Source organism: Triplophysa dalaica, chromosome 13 (genome assembly GCF_015846415.1).
Source record: "Triplophysa dalaica isolate WHDGS20190420 chromosome 13, ASM1584641v1, whole genome shotgun sequence".
Classification (NCBI taxonomy): domain Eukaryota; kingdom Metazoa; phylum Chordata; class Actinopteri; order Cypriniformes; family Nemacheilidae; genus Triplophysa; species Triplophysa dalaica.
Window position 1 is genome coordinate 15,465,018 of NC_079554.1, and position 23,901 is coordinate 15,488,918.

At 36.6% G+C, this 23,901-nt stretch overlaps 3 protein-coding genes across 3 annotated transcripts; all 3 read left to right on the forward strand.

Moving 5' to 3' along the window:
* The first annotated feature begins 1,963 nt into the window (after positions 1-1,963).
* Positions 1,964-7,237, forward strand: ostm1 (osteoclastogenesis associated transmembrane protein 1). The gene is made up of 6 exons (XM_056765161.1): positions 1,964-2,411; positions 2,716-2,830; positions 2,994-3,088; positions 3,163-3,273; positions 4,119-4,284; positions 5,231-7,237. Exons 1-6 carry the CDS (start codon positions 2,055-2,057, stop codon positions 5,284-5,286), a joined length of 900 nt encoding a protein of 299 aa, XP_056621139.1. The 5' UTR covers positions 1,964-2,054; the 3' UTR covers positions 5,287-7,237.
* Positions 7,238-9,895: 2,658 nt separating this feature from the next.
* Positions 9,896-12,599, forward strand: si:ch73-257c13.2 (uncharacterized). The gene is made up of 4 exons (XM_056764630.1): positions 9,896-10,178; positions 10,322-10,360; positions 10,440-10,536; positions 11,184-12,599. Exons 1-4 carry the CDS (start codon positions 10,054-10,056, stop codon positions 12,117-12,119), a joined length of 1,197 nt encoding a protein of 398 aa, XP_056620608.1. The 5' UTR covers positions 9,896-10,053; the 3' UTR covers positions 12,120-12,599.
* Positions 12,600-13,180: 581 nt separating this feature from the next.
* On the forward strand, positions 13,181-23,901 carry sec63 (SEC63 homolog, protein translocation regulator). The gene is made up of 20 exons (XM_056765015.1): positions 13,181-13,396; positions 15,614-15,713; positions 16,905-17,019; positions 17,116-17,228; positions 17,524-17,585; positions 17,677-17,735; positions 17,836-17,886; positions 18,021-18,129; positions 18,242-18,336; positions 18,428-18,560; positions 18,768-18,860; positions 18,948-19,093; positions 19,404-19,551; positions 19,646-19,728; positions 19,982-20,041; positions 20,135-20,299; positions 20,384-20,557; positions 20,634-20,834; positions 21,354-21,458; positions 21,574-23,901. Exons 1-20 carry the CDS (start codon positions 13,273-13,275, stop codon positions 21,709-21,711), a joined length of 2,274 nt encoding a protein of 757 aa, XP_056620993.1. The 5' UTR covers positions 13,181-13,272; the 3' UTR covers positions 21,712-23,901.

A 23,901-nucleotide genomic window follows, 5' to 3' on the forward strand; every position in this document is an offset into this window, starting at 1 on the left:
AAGAAAAGAGGCACAGTTCTCGCATAAAAGAATACGGTTTTGGGGGATTAGGGACGGCCGAAAGGATGGAGAATAACTTCTGCATAACTTTGCAGCTCCTCTCATGCCTGTTTCGGGAGCCAGGTTTAGTCTATATAAAAAGTACAGGGTCTTTTATTAACCCTTAACTGTTCACTTAGTTGGATTCAAGAATTAAAAAGCGTTAGCAAACGTACGCCACAAAGGGAACGCCAAAATCCAGCTTTGTCTGTTGAATTAATTATTTTGTGATTATATTGTTCATTTTCCTTAGTGATTTGTTTGTTTTCGATATTTAAAAAATAGAAAGCATCAATTTGTTCTGGGATAGGCTATACTTTATTTTGAACAAAATAGAGGTATAAGGACATAACATAATGTCCCATAGCCTATAATGATTGTAAGGAATAGCTGACCCATAAAATCTATTTTAATTTCCGTAAAGCCCTGCTTTTTATTTTAAAATTAAATGAGGACATTGAGTGACACTTTTTAATAATTTAAGCACAAAGTTACGCCAGACTCGCACTGCTTAAGAGCTCTCCAGTCGATGAAGATACTTCACGCAGCCTAATTAGTGATTTTTGTCCTCGTTCAATTGCTTGTCGCCGATGTGCATTCAAATGAAGTACTTCATGCATTTGGTAATTGTATGCCTACCTGTTTTATAAACTTTATTAGTTTCATACTTAGGCTATCAATAGTTTGACTTTTTTTTCTCCATGCTTATTCATCTCTGCCTGATAGTAGTCTTTTTAATAAGGGATTTGTAAAACATTTTGTTGTCCTACTCCATAAGCTTGCAATCTGCGCTGAAAATCAGCTGCGCTTGGAAAAGAGGTAGGCCTAGATGACTTCATATAAGATCATCCAATTTAAAGCTACCACAATAACAGAGCCATTAGTGATGGAGAGCTAATGCCACAATCCACGACATAAAACCAGCGAATTTACCATCAGACATCAACTCACGCAGTAGAATAGCCCTTAATGTGAGGCATTCGGAGTCTCCCATTTCCATCAGGCTCTCATGCCTGCAGAATTGCCACGGACTGCGAGTTATCAAGAGGCACTAATTTCACATTAAAGACCATTGACTGCAGTGGCTTGATTCGAGGGTTTGCGACAATTAACACAATCAGAATCGGAGCCCAAATCGTTTACCTTGACTCCGTAATTATTTTTTTGGCCGCGCGTTAACACGTCTGAAAATTGCAAGTGGTGTCAAAAACCAAGGAGAGGAGGAGGAGGTGCCGCGCAATGTTTCTTTTCAAGCAAGTTTTTCTTAAAACGTAAAGAATTAAATGCATAAAAGGTATTAAGTATTATGCGACAGTATTAAACTGTTAATTCCCAGTCTTCATGGAAGTAAATAATAGTCCGTGTTGATGTTTGAAGCAGGCGAAATAATTCAGTAAAAATGTGAAAAGCAATAATAATCTAAAGTAATATAAAAGCAATTTTTTGCTTAACCAATGCTAACATTTAATGGTTTTACAAAGACGTATGACGTATTTTCAAAATATTGTTTTATTGAGAAATCGTTGCAATATTACAAATTCACTTTAATTCGATTCAAGTTTATTTATAATGCGCTTTTTAAAATGTGCGTTGTTGCAAAGCAGCTTAACAGAAGCAAATAAGAAAATCACAGAAAGGTAAAACACAGTCCAGTGCATGGTGTTTATAGAGCAAGCAAGATCATTCTAATGATTAATATCTAATAAATAAATAATTAAATAATTTATTAAGAAAACAATCGTTTCCATATACAAACAATAAACTATGCATACTAAACATACTAAACATATTATTTCTTATTTTTAGAAAGTTTAGTAAAATACTGCAAAGGAGCATTCTTAAACACGTAAAATCAGGTTACATTTGAACTCCTCTCAAGACATTCCAGGTGCTTCTCAAATCCCGTCCATCGCGAGATTACTGTAGTCATGTGACCTAGGCGTGAAAGAAAAGAAAACAGGAAACTGAACAGAACCTTGAAACGCAGCGGCTTGTTGTATTAAGAACAAAGCGACATGGGTTTATTGATAAAATGTACATTTCTAACATCATGCCTATTTGGATGGTCACTTACACTAGTAAAGTGCTCCGTTTACCCGCCGGAGGTGCGTGGCAATGGCGCACTAAATGCTCATTCTCCGCCGCTCGACTCTGAGTCACCTGCTTTCTACTCTCTCAGTCTCTCATCTACCTTTCCAGATGACTTGGAGGTTAAGGAGCATTGCATTGAAATGCTTCACATTTTTGGTCAACGCTACGTGGCGTACGCGAACTGTTTAGTGTCGTATGCGCGACCTGTCAAAATCTGTCAGAACTGTCACACTAGTTTCAACAGTCTGGTGGAAATGTATACAAATATATCATCTGATCAGGTAAGGGTTTAATGCGATTGTAACACCAGACGTGATAGTTCAGGCCTCTAAATGTTCTTGTGTCGTTTAAAGGTTGTTTGACAGAATTTCCACCCGGCTGGTCACATGCGTCAGTGTCTCGTGATGTTGTGTTATCAGTCTATTTCAACATGTCTGGCCCACGAGACTTAACTTATATCAAAAGAAACAATATTAAGTTGAATAGAAAACACTATTATTTTCAATTCATTGCACTTTTTAAAATGTGACTTCTTTTAAAGATGTGTTTTTTATGCTGCAACAAAATATGCCTCTTTATTAACAGCTGGGCCCTGGAAATGTCAGTTGCCATGACAGCCTGATGCGTTCTGATAGACTGATGCTGCTCTATACTCTCTTCAGCAAATTAGATGAGATCTGGACAATAGCGGGATGTAAGCGTAAGTATAGTGACAGCACACAGACTCTAACATAACAGGTTAAACTAAAAATGGCATTACCCGGCAATGGTACTTCCTAAATGTGTTTCCGTTCATTTTCAGCTGTTCACAAGCATTTAATTTCATTCTTTAACAGTGCTTGGGGTTTTTCTTTTTCTTATAGAATGTCTAAGTGAAAATCAAGACACTTTGTCCAACGACACTCTTTACTTTATGGCCTCTCTTAATTTGTCACTTACATGCTTTGAGAAATTTCAGGTAAGCTCTAATCGACTGAAACTGAGATAGTTAAGTGTGATAGTTTTTTATTTACATACAGTGTTTTTAAACAGGGGAATCACTCTGGACTGTGTAAAGACTGCAAAGTGTCATACAAAAGCTTGAATGAGCTCTATGGCAAAATGGAGGAAAACCAAACACTCTGCATCGATATAGAAGATTCAGTGAGTCTGTTCTTTTTTATTACACTAATATATCAGACATAAACAGGTTTTCTTTAGGTATAATGTTTTGGTATTTTACACAGGCACCAAACATGTTCTATTTTACTATGTTTGGTATAGACCATTTTGTAAGATGTGAACAACATGGATCCATGAGCTCTTCCTGTTTCCGTTTTTTTAACATATATAATTACTGTAAAATGATAGTTCACCCCCCCCCCAAAAATATCTGTAATCATTTACTTAACTTGTCATATCAAACCTGCATCTTCATCCAGTACACAAAAAAAAATATTTTGAAGAATGTAGACATGGCCCCCATTCACTTTCATTGGTTATTTGCCATAAAAAAGAAATTAATGGGGGCCAGTGCCAACTTTCTTCAAAATATCTTCTTTTATGTTCGCGGCAGAAAGAAATTCATAAACCATTGAAATGACAAGAGGGTGAGGATTGAGGACTGAATTTTAATTTTTGGGAAATATTTGTTTAACATTTTGATTTGGTTCTAAATGTTCTCTTGGTTGTATTTTGTTTTTAACAATTGCGTAGTGTTAAAATCTGAATCAGAAAGTGCTTCAGGACCAGTGTTGTTTACATCTGGCAAAATGGTTTATAATACCTGTCGGATTATTCATCAACCGAAATGCTTACATATTGAATCCTGTCTGTACTTTGAGGAGTCTTTTGCTTCTTTGTTAAAATATTTGGAGGTTTAGGATTACTGCCAAACAGCATGAAAAATAACTGAAAGTACAAGACTTTAAACAGTAAAATGTGAGAGGAAGAGTTACAAAATGAGATTAGAATTGTCAGAATTGTTCGACTCAATACCAAATTTTCAGATGAACATGACAAGACGGTTGTGGAGTAAAACCTTCGGTTGCTCGTTACCTCGAGAAGAGATTGTTCCTGTCATCGCGGTGTCCTGCTTCATGCTCTTCCTTCCAATCATCTTCTACCTAAGCAGTTTCCTGCATTCAGAACAGAAGAAACGCAAGCTTATACACCGTGAGTAACTCGCAGTGCACATGCATGTCTCGATAGATGGTTTAAGGATAAGGGCAGAGATGACATACGTTGTTAATTGGCAACAATGTAAAAAGAAACTTTTTAATGTTCGGTCCATTGTTTCTTTTTGCATCTTTAAAGACTGAAGTAATACAGTCTCTGTGTTCTAGGACAGGGGTTCCCAAACTTTTCAGCTCTCGACCCCCAAACTAACAGTGCGAGTGACTCAAGATCTCCACAATCCTTGGAGGTGGTTAAAGTATACAAATGTTGCGCGCAAATGCACCTATTCTACGCTCATAACGACAACACAAAGAGCACAGTCTAACATAATATTATTTTATAGTTATTTACTCATTACTCTACCTGTTGTTATACATAAACTAGGAACTATTACTACAGATTGTCGGATTTCATCAAACTGATTCGTGTGCTGATGGATGAGCCTCTTTTTGTACCTGAGGACGATGGCTCATCTGACTGGCTTCTCCAGCCTCCTCCGCTGGCCTCCCTGCGTTGTCATTGGTCGATATTAATCAACGTTTCATTTCGACAAATAAGAATATCCCAAATTTAAAGCCATCTAATCTAACCACCTAATCTAATGCGGTTGCTGATGTCGTTAATGTGACTGATCACCTCAGGGGTCATGATCGAGAGGGAGGAAATTCCAAAGGCTGATGGCTTTTTATTTGCCAGCTTTTATTTTTGACCTAACTAATATTTTTATATTTTGTTCCACTTATTGATAGCATGCGCTTTTTCTAATAATAAAAGGATTTCTGGAAATTATCCTGTGACCCCGCCCTCGCGGCCTTGCGACCCCCACTTTGGGAACCCTTGTTCATGTACAAAGTTTCTGACTTCCAGGTTAAGCCACGCATTGAAGATTCTGTTACATCTCCTGCCAGTGTGATTTAATCTGTTCCATTCTCTCGATTCACAGCTAACAGAGCCAAGTCCAGCAGCAGCCTAATGAATATCCAGGACAAATTCAGCTGAGTAGAGAAGAGGCGGCTGGGGTGAATAGGCACTGAATCACTCACCTCTCTAATCAACTCTTTCACTGAACTAAAAGTATAGGTGGGTGGGGTTCACTCCGAGCACATCCTGGATTAAAGATTTGATGGCGGTGTCCAGATGCTGTCATAATGTTCAATTATATAATTTAAGCAGGATTGCACTATGAATTTGAAGACACCTGTAACAGGTTTATTGTCCTTGACCTGTTATAAAAGAGGTCATTCTACTGTCATTGATGATCGGAAGTAATTTCAATACTATGAAGGATGTTGGATGATATTATTATTGTATGTACAGTTTGAAAGAACAAGAGCCCGCAAAACTGCCTTTTTTCACAAAGAGAGAGTGTTACATTTTGTATGCTTTATTTTGCTAGGTAATACTGGTTTTGCACATGCATGGAAGCACTCCATATGCATTAGAGAAAGATCATTTAACAAACATTTAATAGTTAAGGTCAAAAATGTATGCTATAAGTGAAGAAATAAGGACGAAATGTAGTCTTCCCTCTACCTCTTGACTCATCATGTGCTTAGACATTGTCATTCAGTTACTGTTTAAATATCACAGGAGACCAATTATTCTGAGCAAGTAAAACAGAGAATACGAAAGGGCATGAATGAATCTTTTATTTGCTTGTTACACATGTTGCCTTTTCCTGAGAGTATTATATAAAGTGTTGTTTCAACCATTAGGTTGTATTTGTTAAGAGTAAATGCATAAACTAACATGAACTAACAATTAGCAATACTTCTATAGCATTAATTAATCTGGCTTCATGTTAATTTCAACGTTTACTAAGACATTTTCAAAAAAAAAGGCTGTACTTGTTAAAATTAGTTTATGCACATGAACGAACATTGAAGTTAATACAAGGATTAATACATGCTGAAAACTCTGTTGCTCATTGTTAGTTCATGTTTGTTAATTCATTTACTAATGTTAACAAATAAAACCTAATTGTAAAGTGTTACCCATTTATTTATATGATCTGTTTAGTAACAACACCTTTTTGCCAACTGTAATTGCGAAAATCCATTCAATAGCTTCCGCATACCCGCTATTAAAATGTTAATTGTGCTTAACTCCTTAAGCCTTTCCATGGTACAATTGAGAGATTCGTTGTTTACGTGGACTTTCCTTGGATTGCAAAGCACCTGCTTTCCCCGTCATTAGCAGCTTATCTAAATGTAGGATAAAGTTACTTGGCTGAATAATCGCAAGAACACATTTGTTTAAGCTGCGTTGGCTTTTTAGTTTTAGGACGCTGATCCATTGGCATCACATTGTGCGTTAAGCGCATTTTGCTTGATTTGTTCAATCATATGATTGTACAGGAAGATTTGGGGAAAAATAGGCTTTTCAGAGGCTGCTCAGGACTGCAATGTCTTAACAAGAATGACAGCTTTCAACCATGCATGCAAATACAGATCTTTTAAACCTTGGTGAAAGTCATCCACTGGCAAATCTAGTGGCATATTTTTTTTTGGCCACATGTTAGTAGAACTGACGTAAAGGCTGAAAAAAGGCATATGACCCGAGGGTTGCTTTCCCTGACAAGAACCCTAGAGAGGATGAAGGAAAAGCTGGTGGGGAATATGAGATTATCCCTCATCACGTTTTGCCCCGGCAAGAATCAGTGCAGTGACTTTGGACCTTGAGCAATGAACATGTTATGAAATATCCCTGATCCTGATACTCAGCGGGGACTTAGAATTCCACCAAACCAATGTGTTTAAAAGAGTACATTTTGTTGCCATTGGGATTTTGGATGAAGTGCCATTCATGAAATTAGAATTGTGTTTGTGGTTGCTTTTTTGCTTAAAAAAAAAAATTGTAGCCTGTACTAACCAAATCGCTGATTGTTTTTTTAAGCCTTTCGAAAGGATGTGATTTTATTACAACTAAACTAAGCTTTAAAAGAAATTGACTCTAAGCATAAGTCTTTTTTTGTTATAACTTCTGTCCTTCACTTTGACCTGCCATTCGAAATCCACTTTTACATTAAATAGGTTTAAATGTTACAGTTAATGCAAATGAGTTATATTTTTATGATTTTAGCGCGTTTAAGTCCTTATATTGAGAACAGGTGTAAAATTAAACATTATTATGCGGTATTTAAAAAAATTACATACTCAAGTTAGCAGAGAAACATAAAGCATTTATTAATTGTAATTCATTCTTCCTTCTGCCCTTCTTTTATTTCCTTTTATAACTGAACTTTATATTACGTTTACTATTCTTATTCTGTACAGGTTAGGTTATGCAAACCTTTCAAAACTGTCAGTTTGTTAACTTGTTAAAGCAAACCCAGCTTTCGTGTTTTTCTTTTTAAGGAAATATAACAAAGAACTTGAAATAGAGAACTCTCAGTAAAGAGCTAACGTGTGTTGCCAAATGAAAGAGGGGCATTATGACCTCATAAGGAGCGAAGTCTGAAGATCATGGGATTATGGTTTTATGATTATAGAATCACTTCATCACAGTGGCCATTTAGCAGTGCAGAGCTCTTAAATGCCCCCCCTTCTTCCAAAGGTCGTATGAGAGGTCAGCTGGAGGAGACATCGCAGATGCTGATTTGGGTGTCAGAAACCTAAGGTGGATGACTTCTGTTCCCTGTAGCTTCTTTTAATAAGAGAACAAGATCACAGTCTATAAACCTCAAACAGACCCAGGAGGTCTGGCAGAATGAGAGCATTTAACAAAGGGACTATGGCATAAGGGCAGAAACATCTGACCCTGATGGGCATCCCTGCCCACTTATCTCTATAGGTCTATGCATTGCCCATCAGCTGCAAAAGACGGATTTAAAGCCTCTTGAGGAAAATAAAGGGCAAGGTTTTGGGGAGGCAATGGGTGGCCACTGTGGTTTTTAAAAATTCTTGGACATCTGAATAGGTCGGTAAAACAATATCAGCACGCAAGGAACAAAAATTCTTTGCGTCATTGAAATATGTTAATCAAAACAAGTAGGACTGCACAGCAAATAAATTACAAATGCAATGTACAATGAAACTATAGACATAAATGAATGCACATGAGTTCTTTGAAAATAAAATAATTGTTAAATATCTTTTGATAAGTTAAATATGAATCTTCATAACCCTTACTGTAAAACAGAGTGTTACAATTAAATATCTGGGCATGAAGCAAAACTAATGTCACTTTGTTAATTTACAGGAAACGTGTTGTAGTTGATTTTTAAACAGATTTATGCCCTCATAAAGCAAAATCTCATTTAAATCATGCAATAATGTGTAAATTAAGAAGAGGGGTTGTGACCTATACAATTACTTCCTGCATATTTAACTCTGTCTGATTGCACTTTGGTAAGAGCATCTCTCCAGTTTAAAGTAAGCAGCCTCATCACCATAGCTCTCATTTGTTATTTCGCACTGCCATCATCATTCAGGTCAATGGGACTGAAGAGCAAATGGCAAAGGTTATTAAGGAGGGTTTTTCAAGACTCAAGAGTTATCCGTTTTTTTACTCTTCTCATAAAGACTTATTTTTTTATGTGGAATTGATTAACAATTATTTTGAATTGGGCTGTTGTGATGGCAACAAAATATTTGAAACGTCAACGGGGTTTAGTCGAACCCATAAATAATATTACTCTGGTGCCATCTATTGATGGGATTAGAAATTAAACGATAATTTGTTATTTGCTTCATCGCTTCTAAATAGACTGAGACAAAGATGTATTTTCATAGAGCAAAATCAAATAAGTAGCTTTCTCTGAAATAAAAAAACGTCCTTAATTGTTTGTTTTTTACAATTAGTCATTACAATATTATAAACACTCGTATAAAAAATGTGAAATGCGAATATAAAACAGCTATGTTGTTATAAAAACTATTATGATGTCATAGATCAAATGGTCTACGCCACCCATGACCAGTGTTGGGTGTAACTAGTTACTTAGTAATTAATGTAATGTAATTTAATTACTTTTCCCTTGAAAAAGTAAAGTAAGGGATTACTCATATGTTTTCTGTAATTTAATTACAGTTACTTTTGATGTAATTAAACTAAATACTTTGTGAAATATATGCGTGTGCAATAGTGTAATTGACATCAAAATTCAGAGTCTTACTTTAAAATCTGTGATTTAATGTATAATTCTAACCTTCCTACTTTGGTCAGTTAATAATATTATTTATTTTAATGAATTAAATAAGCCGTTTCATGTATATTCTTGAATCACTTAACTAATCAAGGTTGATGTAGGATATAGAAAGTAATTAGTAATGAGTAACTAAATACTTTTTGGACAGAGTAATTTGGACAGTAATCTAATTACACTATTGAATATGTAATGAGTAACTAGTAATTAATTACTTTTTCAGAGTAATTTACCCAACACTGCCCATGACCTACTGTAAAAAAAGTTTATACTTCAACCAAAGAGTATAGAAACCAAGAAGCGAAACTCTGGTGAATGTTTTAGAAACAGTGCGGCCGCCATTTTGGGGTGAAAATGCTTTATAGCTAACATGGTTTCTAGCGAGCCAAGGCTTTTGTCATCGTGTATTATCATCATTCAGGTTGATTTTCAGATTTTCTTTATTTTCTTAAACAGAGCAGCTGATATTGCCATCACAACATCAAAAAGTCGAGTCATTTTCACCCCAAAATGGCAGTAATCGCAGCGCTGGTGTTGCAATAGAGCGTTCGATTGAGTTTCGCCTCTTGGTACTCTTTGCTTCAACTGACCACCACTCGAGGGCGCTATTTGAAAAGAAAATGGCGGCGGGAACAACAGAAAGCATGGCGTCGAAAACCTGTGTTGCCTTTTTATTAGCTGATTGTTACGACGATGAAGATTTAATTGCTGAGACAAATACGGCTATCAAACGCCAGGAAGCCAGGTAAAGAAAGATTAGTAAATGCTTTTATTTATTTAGTCAACAAACAGCATTGTGTTACGAGTGCACATCGCGTCTTGTTTACACATCCATTCAACTGCGTTGTGTGTCTTATTCATTTGATATCAATTTGTATTCCAATACAGAAAAAAGGAGGAAATAAAACAAACTCAACATCTGAAAAGGTGAGGTGATTCACATGGCGTGAATGGTGTAAAGTTTGTTTACAATGACACGCAGTTTTAATAAATGTCCTGTTTACAGAGCTGGAGGGGAAAGAGGGAGTTTCAATACTGTTTTAGAAATCCTGACCATCGGCGACTTTAAGAGTTATTTTCGGTTGACACCAACTCAAACAGAGGTACTTACGTAATGTTTATCTCCATGACAAAAACTATACAAATTTGTTATGGTAAAAACTATACAAATGTGTAATTGTGTTTATGACACATTTCTATGCTGTATGCTGTTTTACCATTATACCACTATTTGTCCGCCAGACAACATCCCACCCTATTACATTTACATTTATTCATTTGGCAGACGCTATTATCCATTGTGATTTCAAAGTAGGAGTGCATATAACGTTTTGTCAACACTCTTAACAGTACTGTTTGTTTACAAGGGCATGCTACTAGGAGAATTAAAGCTGGAGTAAGCAAGGTAGAGAATGAACAGCAACCATTTTTATTAGACACAAGACAGACAGTTATTGGTTAGTCAAATACATGCGGAACAGGTATGTTTTGAGTGGTTTTTTGAAAGTTGTGAAGGATGCTGTAGTTCTGTAAAACATTTATTTGACTAACCAATAACTGTCTATGTCTGGTGTCTAATATTTTTTGTTATTGTTGTTCATTCTCTCCCTTGCTATAATTTAGCCTGATTCCCATTATAACCATTAAATCCATTAGAAGGTTCCTAAGTTCTGTTAGTTTCCATAGATATTACTATCAATAATGAGATAAACTTATTGCTCTTTCATCCCCTTGTGTGTAACATTTGTAGGAGTTGGTACGAATGATGAAATCATATAAATGGACTGCCATCAAACAGGAGGGATGGACAGTGTGCCACGCAGTTCTTTCTAGTCTGTGGACTTTGTCTACCCAGGAGTCTTACAGTGGTGTAGCAAGTCGCTTCCATGTCACCGAGTCAGTTATTTGTAACCAGCTGTATGAATTTTGCTATCTTATTGCCAGCAACTTGGAGAACAAAATCCACTGGCCTCAGGGGAAAGAAGCAGAAGTGTCCATGAAGGGTTTCTATTCTAATGTGGGCATATTGGGCACTCTCTGTGTAGTAGGAACCAGCAATATTCCTATTGACAGACCAACCGATGTTCCAGACGCAGAGATATATAAATCGGGGCAGTCCTTCTCTTTAAAATTGATGGCTTTTTGCAACCACAGGGGTCGTTTTACCTATGCGACTGCAGAACACCCTGGAAGCTGGCATAACTCAAGGGTTCTGTCAGCAACTGAGGTTGGCAAGTTAATGCAGGAAGACCCAGTGGCTCTTTTGGAAGGTAAACACATCATAGGGGATTGCACTTACCCGCTTTCAGAGCACCTTCTTACCCCATTTCCCGATTATTCGACACTTGGACAGAAAAGGGAATGTTATAATCGACGAGTGCAATCGGCAATTAAAGTGGTACAGGACTCGATCTATACTCTGAAGTCCAGCTTTCAGAGGCTTAGATGTCTGCAGAAACATTCCTATTACCAAACCAACATAGCTGTGGAGGCTTGCTGTATTCTGTATAACATGTTTCTAGAAACATGTAGCATGCCAGCAAACTACAGGGAGGAGGCTGTTTCGTCAAAACCTTTCCATGAACTAACCTATGGGCACTCTGGAAGTCTAGGTGGAATATCTAAGAGACAGGACATTGCAGCATCACTCAAACGTATCAATAAAAAAAGGAAATCCACGTACTAGTGGATATGTTTTTGATCTGTGCTTTGACCACACGCAAAGAATTTTGCTACAACAATTAAAATTTTGAGATATAATGGGACTGTTTCTAATTCCTAAATCAAGAATCACTCCCTAATAAAAGCATTTCCTCTGTAAATATTTTGTTTTTTTATTTGTGGGTCTTTTAAAGTATTACTGTGCTTATAAATGAGAGAATTATGATTATGATTTTTTATGATTATGTATTTACATAAATTGTAAATACAAACATTAAAATGCAATTCCCTTTATATGGAAAATTTCATCTTTAAAATATGTTATATAGACCACTTTAGAAAAAACTTTGAAAACGTTGGTCCAGAAGAACTTACTGTTTCCGTTTTCTCTCCGCACCAACGTTTGAAGAGGATATATGTTGAACGAATATCTTTATATGTATAATGTAAAAAAAAATACACTGTAATAGCTCCTGGACCAGTGTTGACATTTTGCGAAGTAGTCTGCTGTAAACGGAAAATATATTTACGCACAAATCTAAAAGGTCATTGAATAAACAAACTAATGATTTATAATGTATCAATTGTAAGTTAATCGATAATAGATTTTACTATTTTAATTGTATTCGTTTCTCTTTGTACTAAATAATAGTAGTAATATTCAGCAACTGTTATAATTATTTTATAATTATTTTTATTATTTTATGTTGACGTTACAAGATATGGCAATTAAAAATCGAATAGCTCTACTTCTGTAATTCGCGTGCTTAGAACACGTACACCGCTACCCAGCAACGGCGCACAATTTTTGCGTATTTCATTGTAATACATACACGTCAAAATAAAAGCCAGCATGTTGTAGAAAGGTATTTCAACTATCTCTCCACATCTGTTGACAGGTTAATGAGGACAGCTTAACAAATAGTATGCGTGTTTTAATTAGATTTAATTAAAATACAGGTTGGATTTACGTCGCATCCTCGTCAGGCAGCTGTGATAATCGGATCTGAGCAAAATACGACAACCCAGCAAACCTTTATTTTGAAAGCCATCCCGAGCCGTGGCAGAAAGTGCGTGGACGCTGGCTTCATTTTCCTGCATATGTGATAAGTCCTACAGTGGAGAAACTGATAGGGCGGTAAGGCGGCGAAAAAATCGGGGTTTAGTGCCGCTGCAAAATGGCCGGGCAGCAGTTTCAGTACGACGATAGTGGCAACACATTTTTTTATTTCCTCACGTCCTTTGTGGGACTTATAGTCATCCCAGCCACCTATTACCTCTGGCCACGGGATCAGAATGCGGGTAAGGCCCCATATGCTAACACTCGACCAGCTAACCTCTTACTAGCAGCTCATTGATCAGTCCAGATGACCAGATTTTCACGTCTGTCATGACTATTTAATAATTATTCACATATAACGTTATTCGTGTACTAAAATAAGACCTGGGGGTGTATGCAAGGATGATTGACACCGAGGGACTCGTCAGATTGTTTATGCAGCATTAGCAGCTCAGTTAAACTATACCAGATCAAATCTTTATAACGTAAGTGGTTCAGCTATCGTTATGCTGATGTCAGTGTAGTGTTTTAAATTGGTTGTTTTATGTAAATCCCGGTAATTTCGTAGTAACTCACTAATGCTAACTGACGAGATAAACTCTAGTCTGTCATGGATGTTGCTCAATGCAAACAATGTCATATGTGTGCGAAACATCGCGTTTACTCCCTCTCATGAGTTACTAATGTTTATGGGGTGTCAATCTATTAAATGATTTTCCGAAACTTTGTCGTCTCTTTTATTTACAACCATACGCGTTGCTTTAGTAATCATCGGGAAAGTAAGTTGTTCTAGCTTGTGTGATTTTACAGTAGCTTTTAAAATCCAACTGTGAATGTTGAACGTCTCAATCAGCTTCCTGAAGATGTAAAAAATGTTAAATATTGTGATGATATCCTCGTTTGTTTATATATTCACTTTAGCGGATAATGTATGTTATCAGTGCTCTTTATGACGCATGAGATTCATTGTGAGTCACTCGAATCATATTATCAAGAATGTAAGAGCGTCTGTTGATTTTGGTTGGTCATGATGGTTGCTATCGTAGCTACAGGCTTCATTCACCTAGTTTTAGTTAATAAATCCGTTTGTTGAATCGGCCTATTTCGTAATACAGCTGGTTTTAAACTGGTCAAAAAGCAGCCAATACATATCTTTCTCTGATAATATTGTCTTACGAATGGGATCATTGGTATATTGTAGGGATGCACGATAAATTATTGACCGTATCGGCCGATAAATTGTCATTTTAAATGTTGTCAGTATCTGCCGATAATCAGATTTATGCTGATGTATTAAAGCAGATAAATCTGAAATAATTTGCTCCGGTTAAACTACTTCATCTGCAGCCTGCTCGCAGTTAAAATACAGTACATAATTGTCTTTCTGTCATGATCATTCACTTACTGCTTTTATCAAAACTTTGCTGATGAAAGAACATACAGTATTTATGATGTGTATATTTATCATTTCACTGTGTAAATTATAGGAACAAAAACATATTGTTTGAATCAGACTTCTGTCTGAATGCTTTCTGTCTCCAATCCTGTTGGACATGTGGCTATTGAATTGATTTTTTTTCTGGAAGAACATCTATAATTTGTTTATTTAATAAACCATGAAAGTTTGAAGGTTAAAGAATCGTTTACTAGTGTAAAGTAGGCTTGGTACATGATTTTCAGGGGAAAAAGAGAATTAACGATTACCTTGTTTTCCTCAGGACATGTTTCGCAATAAAAGCTGTTGTCCACTTTTTGTCTTTTGTTTCAGTCTTAAGGATTTTTATAATACTATTTAGGTACTGTATATCAGCCATTCTATCGGCTTCCAATGTTAAATAATTATCGGTTATCGTTATTGGCCAAAATGTACATATCGGTGCATCCCTAGTATATAGCTTTTTCAGACAGGTTGCGTAATCTGGCTCTAAATGTAAGTTTGCAAACTGGAACACATTTAGATAATATAGCAGTAAAATGATTTTTGCACGTAAATATCATCAAATGTACGAATATTAGTGATGCTCCGATAAAAAAAGTACTGATACTCGCCGATGCCAATACAGAGGCCTGTACCTGTATTTTTTTGTGAGGTGGCAATTTTCCAAGCAATACACACTGAAACTAATCACCCTGCCTCAAAACATTATGAAAAAAGACATTTTTATAAGCTTTTCACAAACTTTCAAAGTACACATTTCAGTTAGTTCTGTCAGGTATGTCACGTGATGTATCCATCTTTGACATCGGTGTATCTATATGAGTACGAGTACATGAGCTTGGTATCGGCCCGATCGGTGCATCTCTAACAAATATAGTAATTATTTAGTACCATAGTAAGTTATTACCATTTCGACCATCAATGGGATAACCTCAGTACTTTTTGGTAGGGGCTTTGTGTTTGTGTGGTACATGGAAATGGTCTACGTTACGTAACTGTTGTCTTTTATATAAATTAACAGAGCAATTACGTTTGAAGACTTTACGAAGAGTTCATGGAAGATGTCTGTGGTATCGCCTTCGGCTTAAGAAATCACAGCAGAGCATTGTTCCAACACTTAAGTAAGTGATTGTGTTTGCATATCATTGTTTTTTATGTTTGCTTTTTAATATTTCATTAATATTACACATACTGAGAGGCAGTGGGCAGGGAAAAAAGGCGATGAGATAAGAGAAGTGTGGATGTGTTTCTGTAGAATCAGCAGTCATAGTCATGATGCATTCATCACGTATGGTGTCAGAAAGTTGTGAAAGAAAACGTTTCTGCACATTGGTTTAAATAAATTCTTGCACTAAATAAGTTATGAAAAGTAATTTAACTTCCGGTCTTTTTTATTTTATTTAAGTTGATATTAATTGATATTAATTTGTTTTACAATAATTGTATTAAATAAACAATTTGTTGAATGTAAATCTTTTTATAAAAATTTGATGAATGGGTGCCGTAGGTTGTTGCATTTAAAGAAACCATATGGGATATTGACATCTAGCTGTAGAGTTTGGTTTCATAGTCTAAATTTAAAATATTGAAGAGACAAGTTTAGCCAAGTAACTGTTGGGTTTCTTTTACTTTTTATCAGAAATAATTTACAGCCACTCTTGTTATTTGCAAATGTGAAACAGAAGTTAAGTGCAGTCTACAAACGCGCCCATGTGCAGTAATGTTTTTTTATGTTGTCGCTTTGAATCCGTCTATATTCTGTAATATGTAGGATGTATGTAAAGACTATTTAATAACAAAATTATATATATTTCATTTATTGCTCACAAATATTTAGGGCTGTCACAATAAATAACAAATAATGCAATCAGTCAAAGTCCTTTTAATTTAGTTTATTTTGTGTTTTCTCTTCTTTTGGCAAGTTAAATATTACAGTATTATATAATATTACACAATATTATTTAAATTAAATACGAGTTAAATAGAATAACCATTATGGTTCTTAAGGCAAACAGGTGGAAAACCGGGTCTTGCTGTGGTCCCTACCACAATTGTCACTACATCTGAAATTCTTGATGGAATGCTTATTGCCTTCATTGCATTAAGTTTTAAATCTTTTATCATATACACATTTTAATCATTATGCTTTTTATCAGATTTGTCTTGATTAACACTATGACAAAGGTATGAAAGTTGTCATGGTTTTAAGTCGCAAACAAAAAACATCTTGGCTGTAATCTGCTTTTTAGCTAATGGAGGGTCACTATATATGATATATAACATTTTTCTTTTTTTCTTTTGTGTCATCGTAGAAAAGCAGCCCTGTTGTTTGGGTGGGCAATATTTCTTTTCCTGGCCTATAAGGTGTCTAAATTAGATCGAGAGTACCAGGAGTATAACCCCTATGAGGTCCTCAGCCTGGACGCAGTAAGAACCATATCTCCTCCCCTCTTAATGATCTCATTTTTCTTTTTAGTGTTTGTTGTTGAAGTCATTGATCTGTTGTGTTTGTTTGTCTTATAGGGGGCATCTGTAGCAGAGATTAAGAAGCAGTACAGGGTGCTGTCTCTAAAACACCATCCTGATAAAGGAGGTGATGAAGCCACGTTCATGAAGCTCGCTAAAGCTTACTCTGCGTAAGAATGCTATTACCACCCATTTTAGTCATTGTTGCCCTTTAGATTCAGTGCTGTGTTATTTATAGCTGTCCCGGGTAGTTTTTCTGCCTGAGCCTTTGTTGGTTATCCACTGTGTAAAATAATTGTTCAGGACAATGTGACTTATTAAAGCTATAAAATGTCATCCATTGAGCCAGAAATTAACATTCAATTCATATGCTAAAACTTCACAGTTATTGTCAATGAGACATAGCAAATATTTATCAAGGTTTTTGCAATATTTGTATTCATGTCCACACCCACATTTTCATAGTTTGACTAATGAGGAATCACGGAAGAATTGGGAGACATATGGCAATCCTGACGGCCCTAGAGGTGAGGATCATAACTTAGCCTTTATTTCTTCATAACGTTGTTATTATTCATTATTATCATCATTACTATTTTTCTCTCTACTCCTTGTTAGTGACAAGTTTTGGAATCGCTCTTCCTGCATGGATTGTCGACCAGAAGAATTCAATGCTGGTAAATTATTTTTCCAGCTTGCAGCGTTTCTATATTTAAAGTTTGAACTACAAATAAGATATTGAATATGCAAAAAACAGTTTGTCTGTGTCTTTCTCAGGTGCTCCTGGTATATGGATTAGCTTTTATGGTCATACTTCCTGTGGTTGTGGTGAGTTTTTTTAATGCCAATTAATGACTTAAACCTTTTTTTTTTATTAATTACTTGGACCTACTGTGTATTCATTTCCAGTGATTAATATAACAATACTTGCGACAATAATGTGTGCGCGCATGTGTGTTTAGGGTACGTGGTGGTACCGTTCCATCCGCTACAGTGGCGATCAGATCCTGATTAACACGACACAGCTTTTCATGCACTTTATGTACAAAACACCTACAATGAACATGAAACGTAAGTAAACCACCTCTGGCGCGTATGCTTATTTACATACATATTTACATTAGCAGGATTTATATGGATAGTGACCTATAGATGTTTAGTCAATTTCCTGTTTGTTTGACAGGATTGGGGATGGTGTTGACAGCTGCATTCGAGTTTGATCCTCGTAGCAACAAAGAAGCCATTATAAGACCAACAGACAACATAGAAGTTCCTCAGGTACAAACTGCATAATAAATAAAAATGAAAAATGAGCCAATGTATAATTATTGTATTTCAAATCCTGGGTGTAATTCATATCTCTTTACAGTTGATTCGAGAACTGGGAAACATTAATGTTAAGAAGAAGGAACCTCCCTTCTGCTACCCCTACAGCCTGAAGGCACGAGTCTTATTACTTACACACCTTTCCAGGATGGATGTTTCTGAGGATATAGAGGAGGGTATGAATTCACACACACAGACACGCATATTACATTTTTTATCTTTGTTTAGATGACACATTGACATAGACTTATCCAAAGCATTTATGCTATACAATGAGTCGAATCCAGTGCATGACCGTAATGAAGCCGAATTTAGAATTTATATCGACTTACTGTGTTTTGGTTCATTTAGGGTTTTAAAGTGAAGTTTTTAATTTCTTAAAGATCAAAGGTTTGTGGTGAAGAAGTGTCCCGCCTTACTACAGGAAATGATCAATGTTGGCTGTCAACTAACCATGATGGCAACCAGTAGAGGAGGTGATTTGAAGATACACCAATAAACCACGTTTTTGATCAAAAATATATGATGCGATTAAACATATTTGTTGGTGTGTGACTGCACAGGCCTTCGGGCTCCAAGACTGACATCCATAGAAAACTGCATGAAGCTCTCTCAAATGGTGGTGCAGGGTTTACAGGAGGCTAAGTCTCCTCTGTTACAGCTGCCCCATTTTGAAGAGGAACACCTCCGATACTGCATCTCTAAAAAGGTACTGATGCATCTTTCACTGCAATCTTACCTATAAGGACTATTTACTGTGCTTTTACTATAGTTTCAGTAACAACAGTAATGGCTGTATTTTAACGGAGAACAAGATAATACTATTTTAACAAAATTATATTTACAGAATAATTTAATTTGATATACAAAGTTTGCAAGCTACTGTATTTAATAAAAAATATCACAGTTGTTTAGTAGGTTTTCCCATGTTTTTAACTATAGTCACAACAAGGAGCCATCAAGACTTATGGTTTACAGCCTGTTAAATTTGTTGTCTGACTGTTCACCTCACTTTTCAGTATAAGGTGCGGACACTGCAGGATCTGGTTAGTCTGAAGGATGCTGACAGGAGAAGCATGTTGAGATTCCTCGACGAGGAGAAGTACGATGAGGTCATGGCAGTCCTTGGCAGCTTCCCCTACATCCACATGGTAACCAAACTTCAAGGTTAGTTTGCTCAAGGGTGCTTGAACGTAAATAATTATTATAATGGTTGGTGATTTATAATCTTGAGCTGTGTGTGTGTATCATAACTCCACAGTGCTGGATGATGAAGACAGCAATAACATCACAGCAGGTTCCATTGTTACAGTGACGGTCACCTTGACAAGGAAGAGAACGTCTGTGAGTAGCACATCTACAAGAATCTCACTGTCCATCATTATCTAATCTAATGTAAAGTACAGGGTATAAAATAAAAAAATGTAGGAGGTGATTTTTTTTCTGTGTAGGGGGAATTAAAGTGATTATAGTGATGGTGCAGTAATAGCACGCAACCACAAGAGGTCCATGCTATACCTGTTTAGCAGTTTTGGAATAGTCTGTATTTGAAGTCTTTGCACAAAGCAAAGGTATACTCATTTTTATTTGTGTTTAGGATATGTTTGAGAAAGACGAGAGCCCACAGCTGCCTACAGAAGAAGCTAATTCAGAGGAGGTGATCAGATATCATTTTAAAACACATCAGTCGATCTTTCTATTTAATCATGTCAAAACACTGGTTTATTAAATATTATTTTTATATTTTCAGCAAGGTGATGCCAAAAACAAATTAAAAGTTTGGCAAAACAAGAATAAAGGAGCTAAAAAAGCCACCAAATCCAAAAAAAAGAAACTGACTAAGAAGAAACCAGTCTCCCAACAGCAAGTAAAGGGAGACAAAGTCAAACAGGCCAATGGCAACGTGGCAGGAAATGTAAGGAGCCAATCAGAACTCTATGACATATCTCACTGGTTGTCCATTGTATTAATTTAAAGTTTCTACATGTTTTCTCCACAGGAATCTGCTAGGGAATCTGCTGCTGCTTCAAAAGAGGAAGAGGAGGAACTCTCTGAGAAAGGCAGCGAATCAGATGAGGCGGAGGGAAACAAGGACTCGCCCAGTGAAAGGGACGAGGAGAGTGACAAGCAGAGCGACACCGAGGTGGACGAGATCGCTGGAGACGACGAGGAGGTGTGTGTTTGATTTGTGATCTACAATAGAACTTCGTGCTATTGGATGGGTTAAAACCTTCACATCATTTCTGCAGGAATGGGAGGCCCTACAGCAGAGCATTCAGAGGCGCGAGAGGGCGCTGTTGGAGACCAAGTCAAAAGTCACACACCCCATCTACGGCCTGTACTTCCCTGAGGAGAAGCAAGAGTGGTGGTGGCTTTATATCGCTGATAGGAAAGAGCAGACGCTAGTGTCCATGCCCAATCACGTTTGCACGCTCAAAGACACAGAAGAGGTGAGAGATGACCACCCACTCGCTCTCTGCAAGATATTCATGATTTTTATTAGTTGCTATTTTATTAAGAAGGAAAAGTAATGCATTCAAAACTATCGGAAAAGAAAATCAGAATTAATTAGCAAAGTATGCTGTCACTTTAATGCATTAAAAGGGACAGATATTAATAGAATGAGTGAATGTTTTATTGTTGTGTGTGCGCTCTCTGAGAGAGAAGGACGTTTTTGTGTGGCTTGCTGAGTGGTGCAAGCCGCATAGATTTCTGCGCTGCAGTTTTCCCCATTGCCTGTTGCCAGGCAACCCCCATACTGCAGTCTCTGTCTGGCTACCAGGCAGCCAGACGCCTGTCATAATTCTGTCTGACATAGCGGGTGCTTCCTCTCTGTGAGAAGCATGAGAATGTAAGGATGTAAACAAAAGGATCGTAAATCTCGCCCGTATCTCTGTATTAACTCCTCCGCATTTGCTGAGTGTGCACTGGAGAAACCAATGATTTTGTATACTTCCTGTTTGTCTTAGGTTGAGCTGAAATTCCCCGCTCCATCCAAAACTGGAAACTATCAATATTCTGTGATTCTCAGATCAGATTCATACATGGGGTTAGATCAGATCAAGCCGCTTAAGGTGAGTTACATTTTAAAGGTTTTGTTACAAGCCTATTCATTTTTTGCCCCGATCAAGGCAGCATTTTTCCTTTTGTTTACTAGATTTCTGTCAACTTAATTTTGCTTTGTTTTAGCTGGAGGTTCATGAGGCGAAGGCCATGTTGGATAACCACCCACAGTGGGACATCCCAGAAACCGAGGAAGAGGAAGATGACCAGGAGGACAGTGATGGTATTGAGGAGTCTGAGGAAGATGACGAAGACAACGACTAAACCAGTCGATTATATAAACTTGAGCACAGCTCACACACCCATGTGCCCACTTATTCACACACACAGCCCCAGACCTTTGACGTTTTATGGGCCGCCACACACGGGAGGATGTTGACGCCCCATGTTCCTGTTTAAAATACATGAATCACAAATCTGTCTGAACCTTTTCTCTGCATCATACGATCTGAGGAACTATTTCTAAATTCTCTTTGCATTCATCAGGTTGGTATTGATGGCCTGTCAGAATGGTTGTTCGTGGGGTCCAGCTGTGTTTCAGAGTTCACGAAAAGTGTCTGACCAACTAACACGTCAAAAAAAAAAGATATAATAATAAAAACGGGCTACAGCTGAAAAATCACACATCATGACTGTCATTTTTCAGTGTCGCAGAAAATACTTCAAGGGTATTTTCTACCTTATCATTTTGTAATTTATTAGAGTTCAGTTATACCAGGTGTTCCCGCTTTTTATGAGGCTGTGTGAAGTGTATTCTGGACTGAACCACATAGTCGTGGGTCGGGGGGCCATTGTGACTTGCATTTCAGTTTGTCTCTGAGTTTATGGAATTATTTACAGTTGTGCATTTGGCAGACTCTTTTCATTCAAACTAAGCATGCGTCTTTGGGACTCAAACCCACAACTTTTGCGTTGCCAATGCAGTGCTCTACCAGCTGAGCTGCAGGAACTCTATTAAAGTGCTACACATAAATCTCACCTTTATTAACTTCTTCCAGTTTCACAAATAATGACTGCACACATTCCACATCCAGATCTGCGGTTTAGTCCTGATTTAACTCAATATTGCTTAAGCTTGAAGTGCTCTCCCACTGTTTCGTGCATAAGCAGGCAGATATCGCACTGCTTTCTCGGCATAATATAATCATGTGGCCTGAGTTCAGTCAAGCACCCCCCATTTATTTATACAACAAATATTTTTCAACTGGAAATCCCCACTGCAACCTTTACAAAGACACATTGTCTGCAGCATGAATGTACAGACATACAGGCCTTTTCTTATCAATTAGACTAATATGTTTTGTTGGCCATAGACAATTGAATTTTACAAAAATCATATCGCTATGGGACAAATGCTTTAATATATATTTTTTAAATATATATATATATATAGTCTTACATTCCACGCCCTAATTATAGATAAAATTATCTGCTTATTCACTGTACAATTTTTAGTGGCCATAACAAGGTTCAATCATCATTTGCATTAGGTTTGTAAAAGAAAATTACCAATGCAGGTGACGGAAAAATTGAGTATCTTTTCAAGTTTTACTTCACTTCTTTTTTTGTGGGGTAGAATTTTGCATTTTTTTGGTGGATATGATTATTTTCGTCCCATTGTAATGTCTCTTTTTGCAGATATGAGAGGTTGACCACAGAAAAATATTTGGAGCTTGTAACCAAACCTTTCTTAGACCCCATTGACTACCATAGTAGGAAAATTACAATGGTAGTCAAGAATGCCCCAGAACTGCTGTCCTTCATTACATTCTTCAAAATATCTTCTTTTGTGTTCAACAAAACAAAAACATTAAGATTTTTTTTCTATTATATAAGTGTATACAGGTTTAGAACAACTAGAATGAGCAATTCATGACAGAATTTTCATTTTCGGGTGAACTATCCCTTTAAGCCAATCACTTTGAACATGTTTGTAGAGGGGATAACATGTGTATTCATACATTGTTGATTTTTATATTACAGGAAATGAAATCTACTTGTTTATTTCTAAGGTAATCTATGTATTTTAGTTCTGTTTGGAAAACAGCATACTTCAAGTAGAAATCTTTACTTTCCCCCTCTGTTTTACTATTATAAATGTAATTCAATTCATGATGATAGGGGAGAAGTGTCATATTCTGGCTGCATGTAAACACACTCACTCACAAGCAGTTTTTTTTAAATGATAAAGGTTTTACAGATGAATAGACATTTTGTTATTATAGCTCCAAAAAAGAATGTAGCCTCATGGTTGGTACTGAAAGCTGTGACTACAGAACATAGATAAAAGAAAAATCAAGTCTTCGCATACAGAGAAACTCACCGGCCAGAAAAGGGTGAATTGCCTAGTAAACAGTATCTGCCATTTTTGTTTACAAGAAAACTGTCATTGTAAATGGAAATATATATTATTTGTATTTAAATAATTTCAAATAAAATAACTTTTAAAATGTT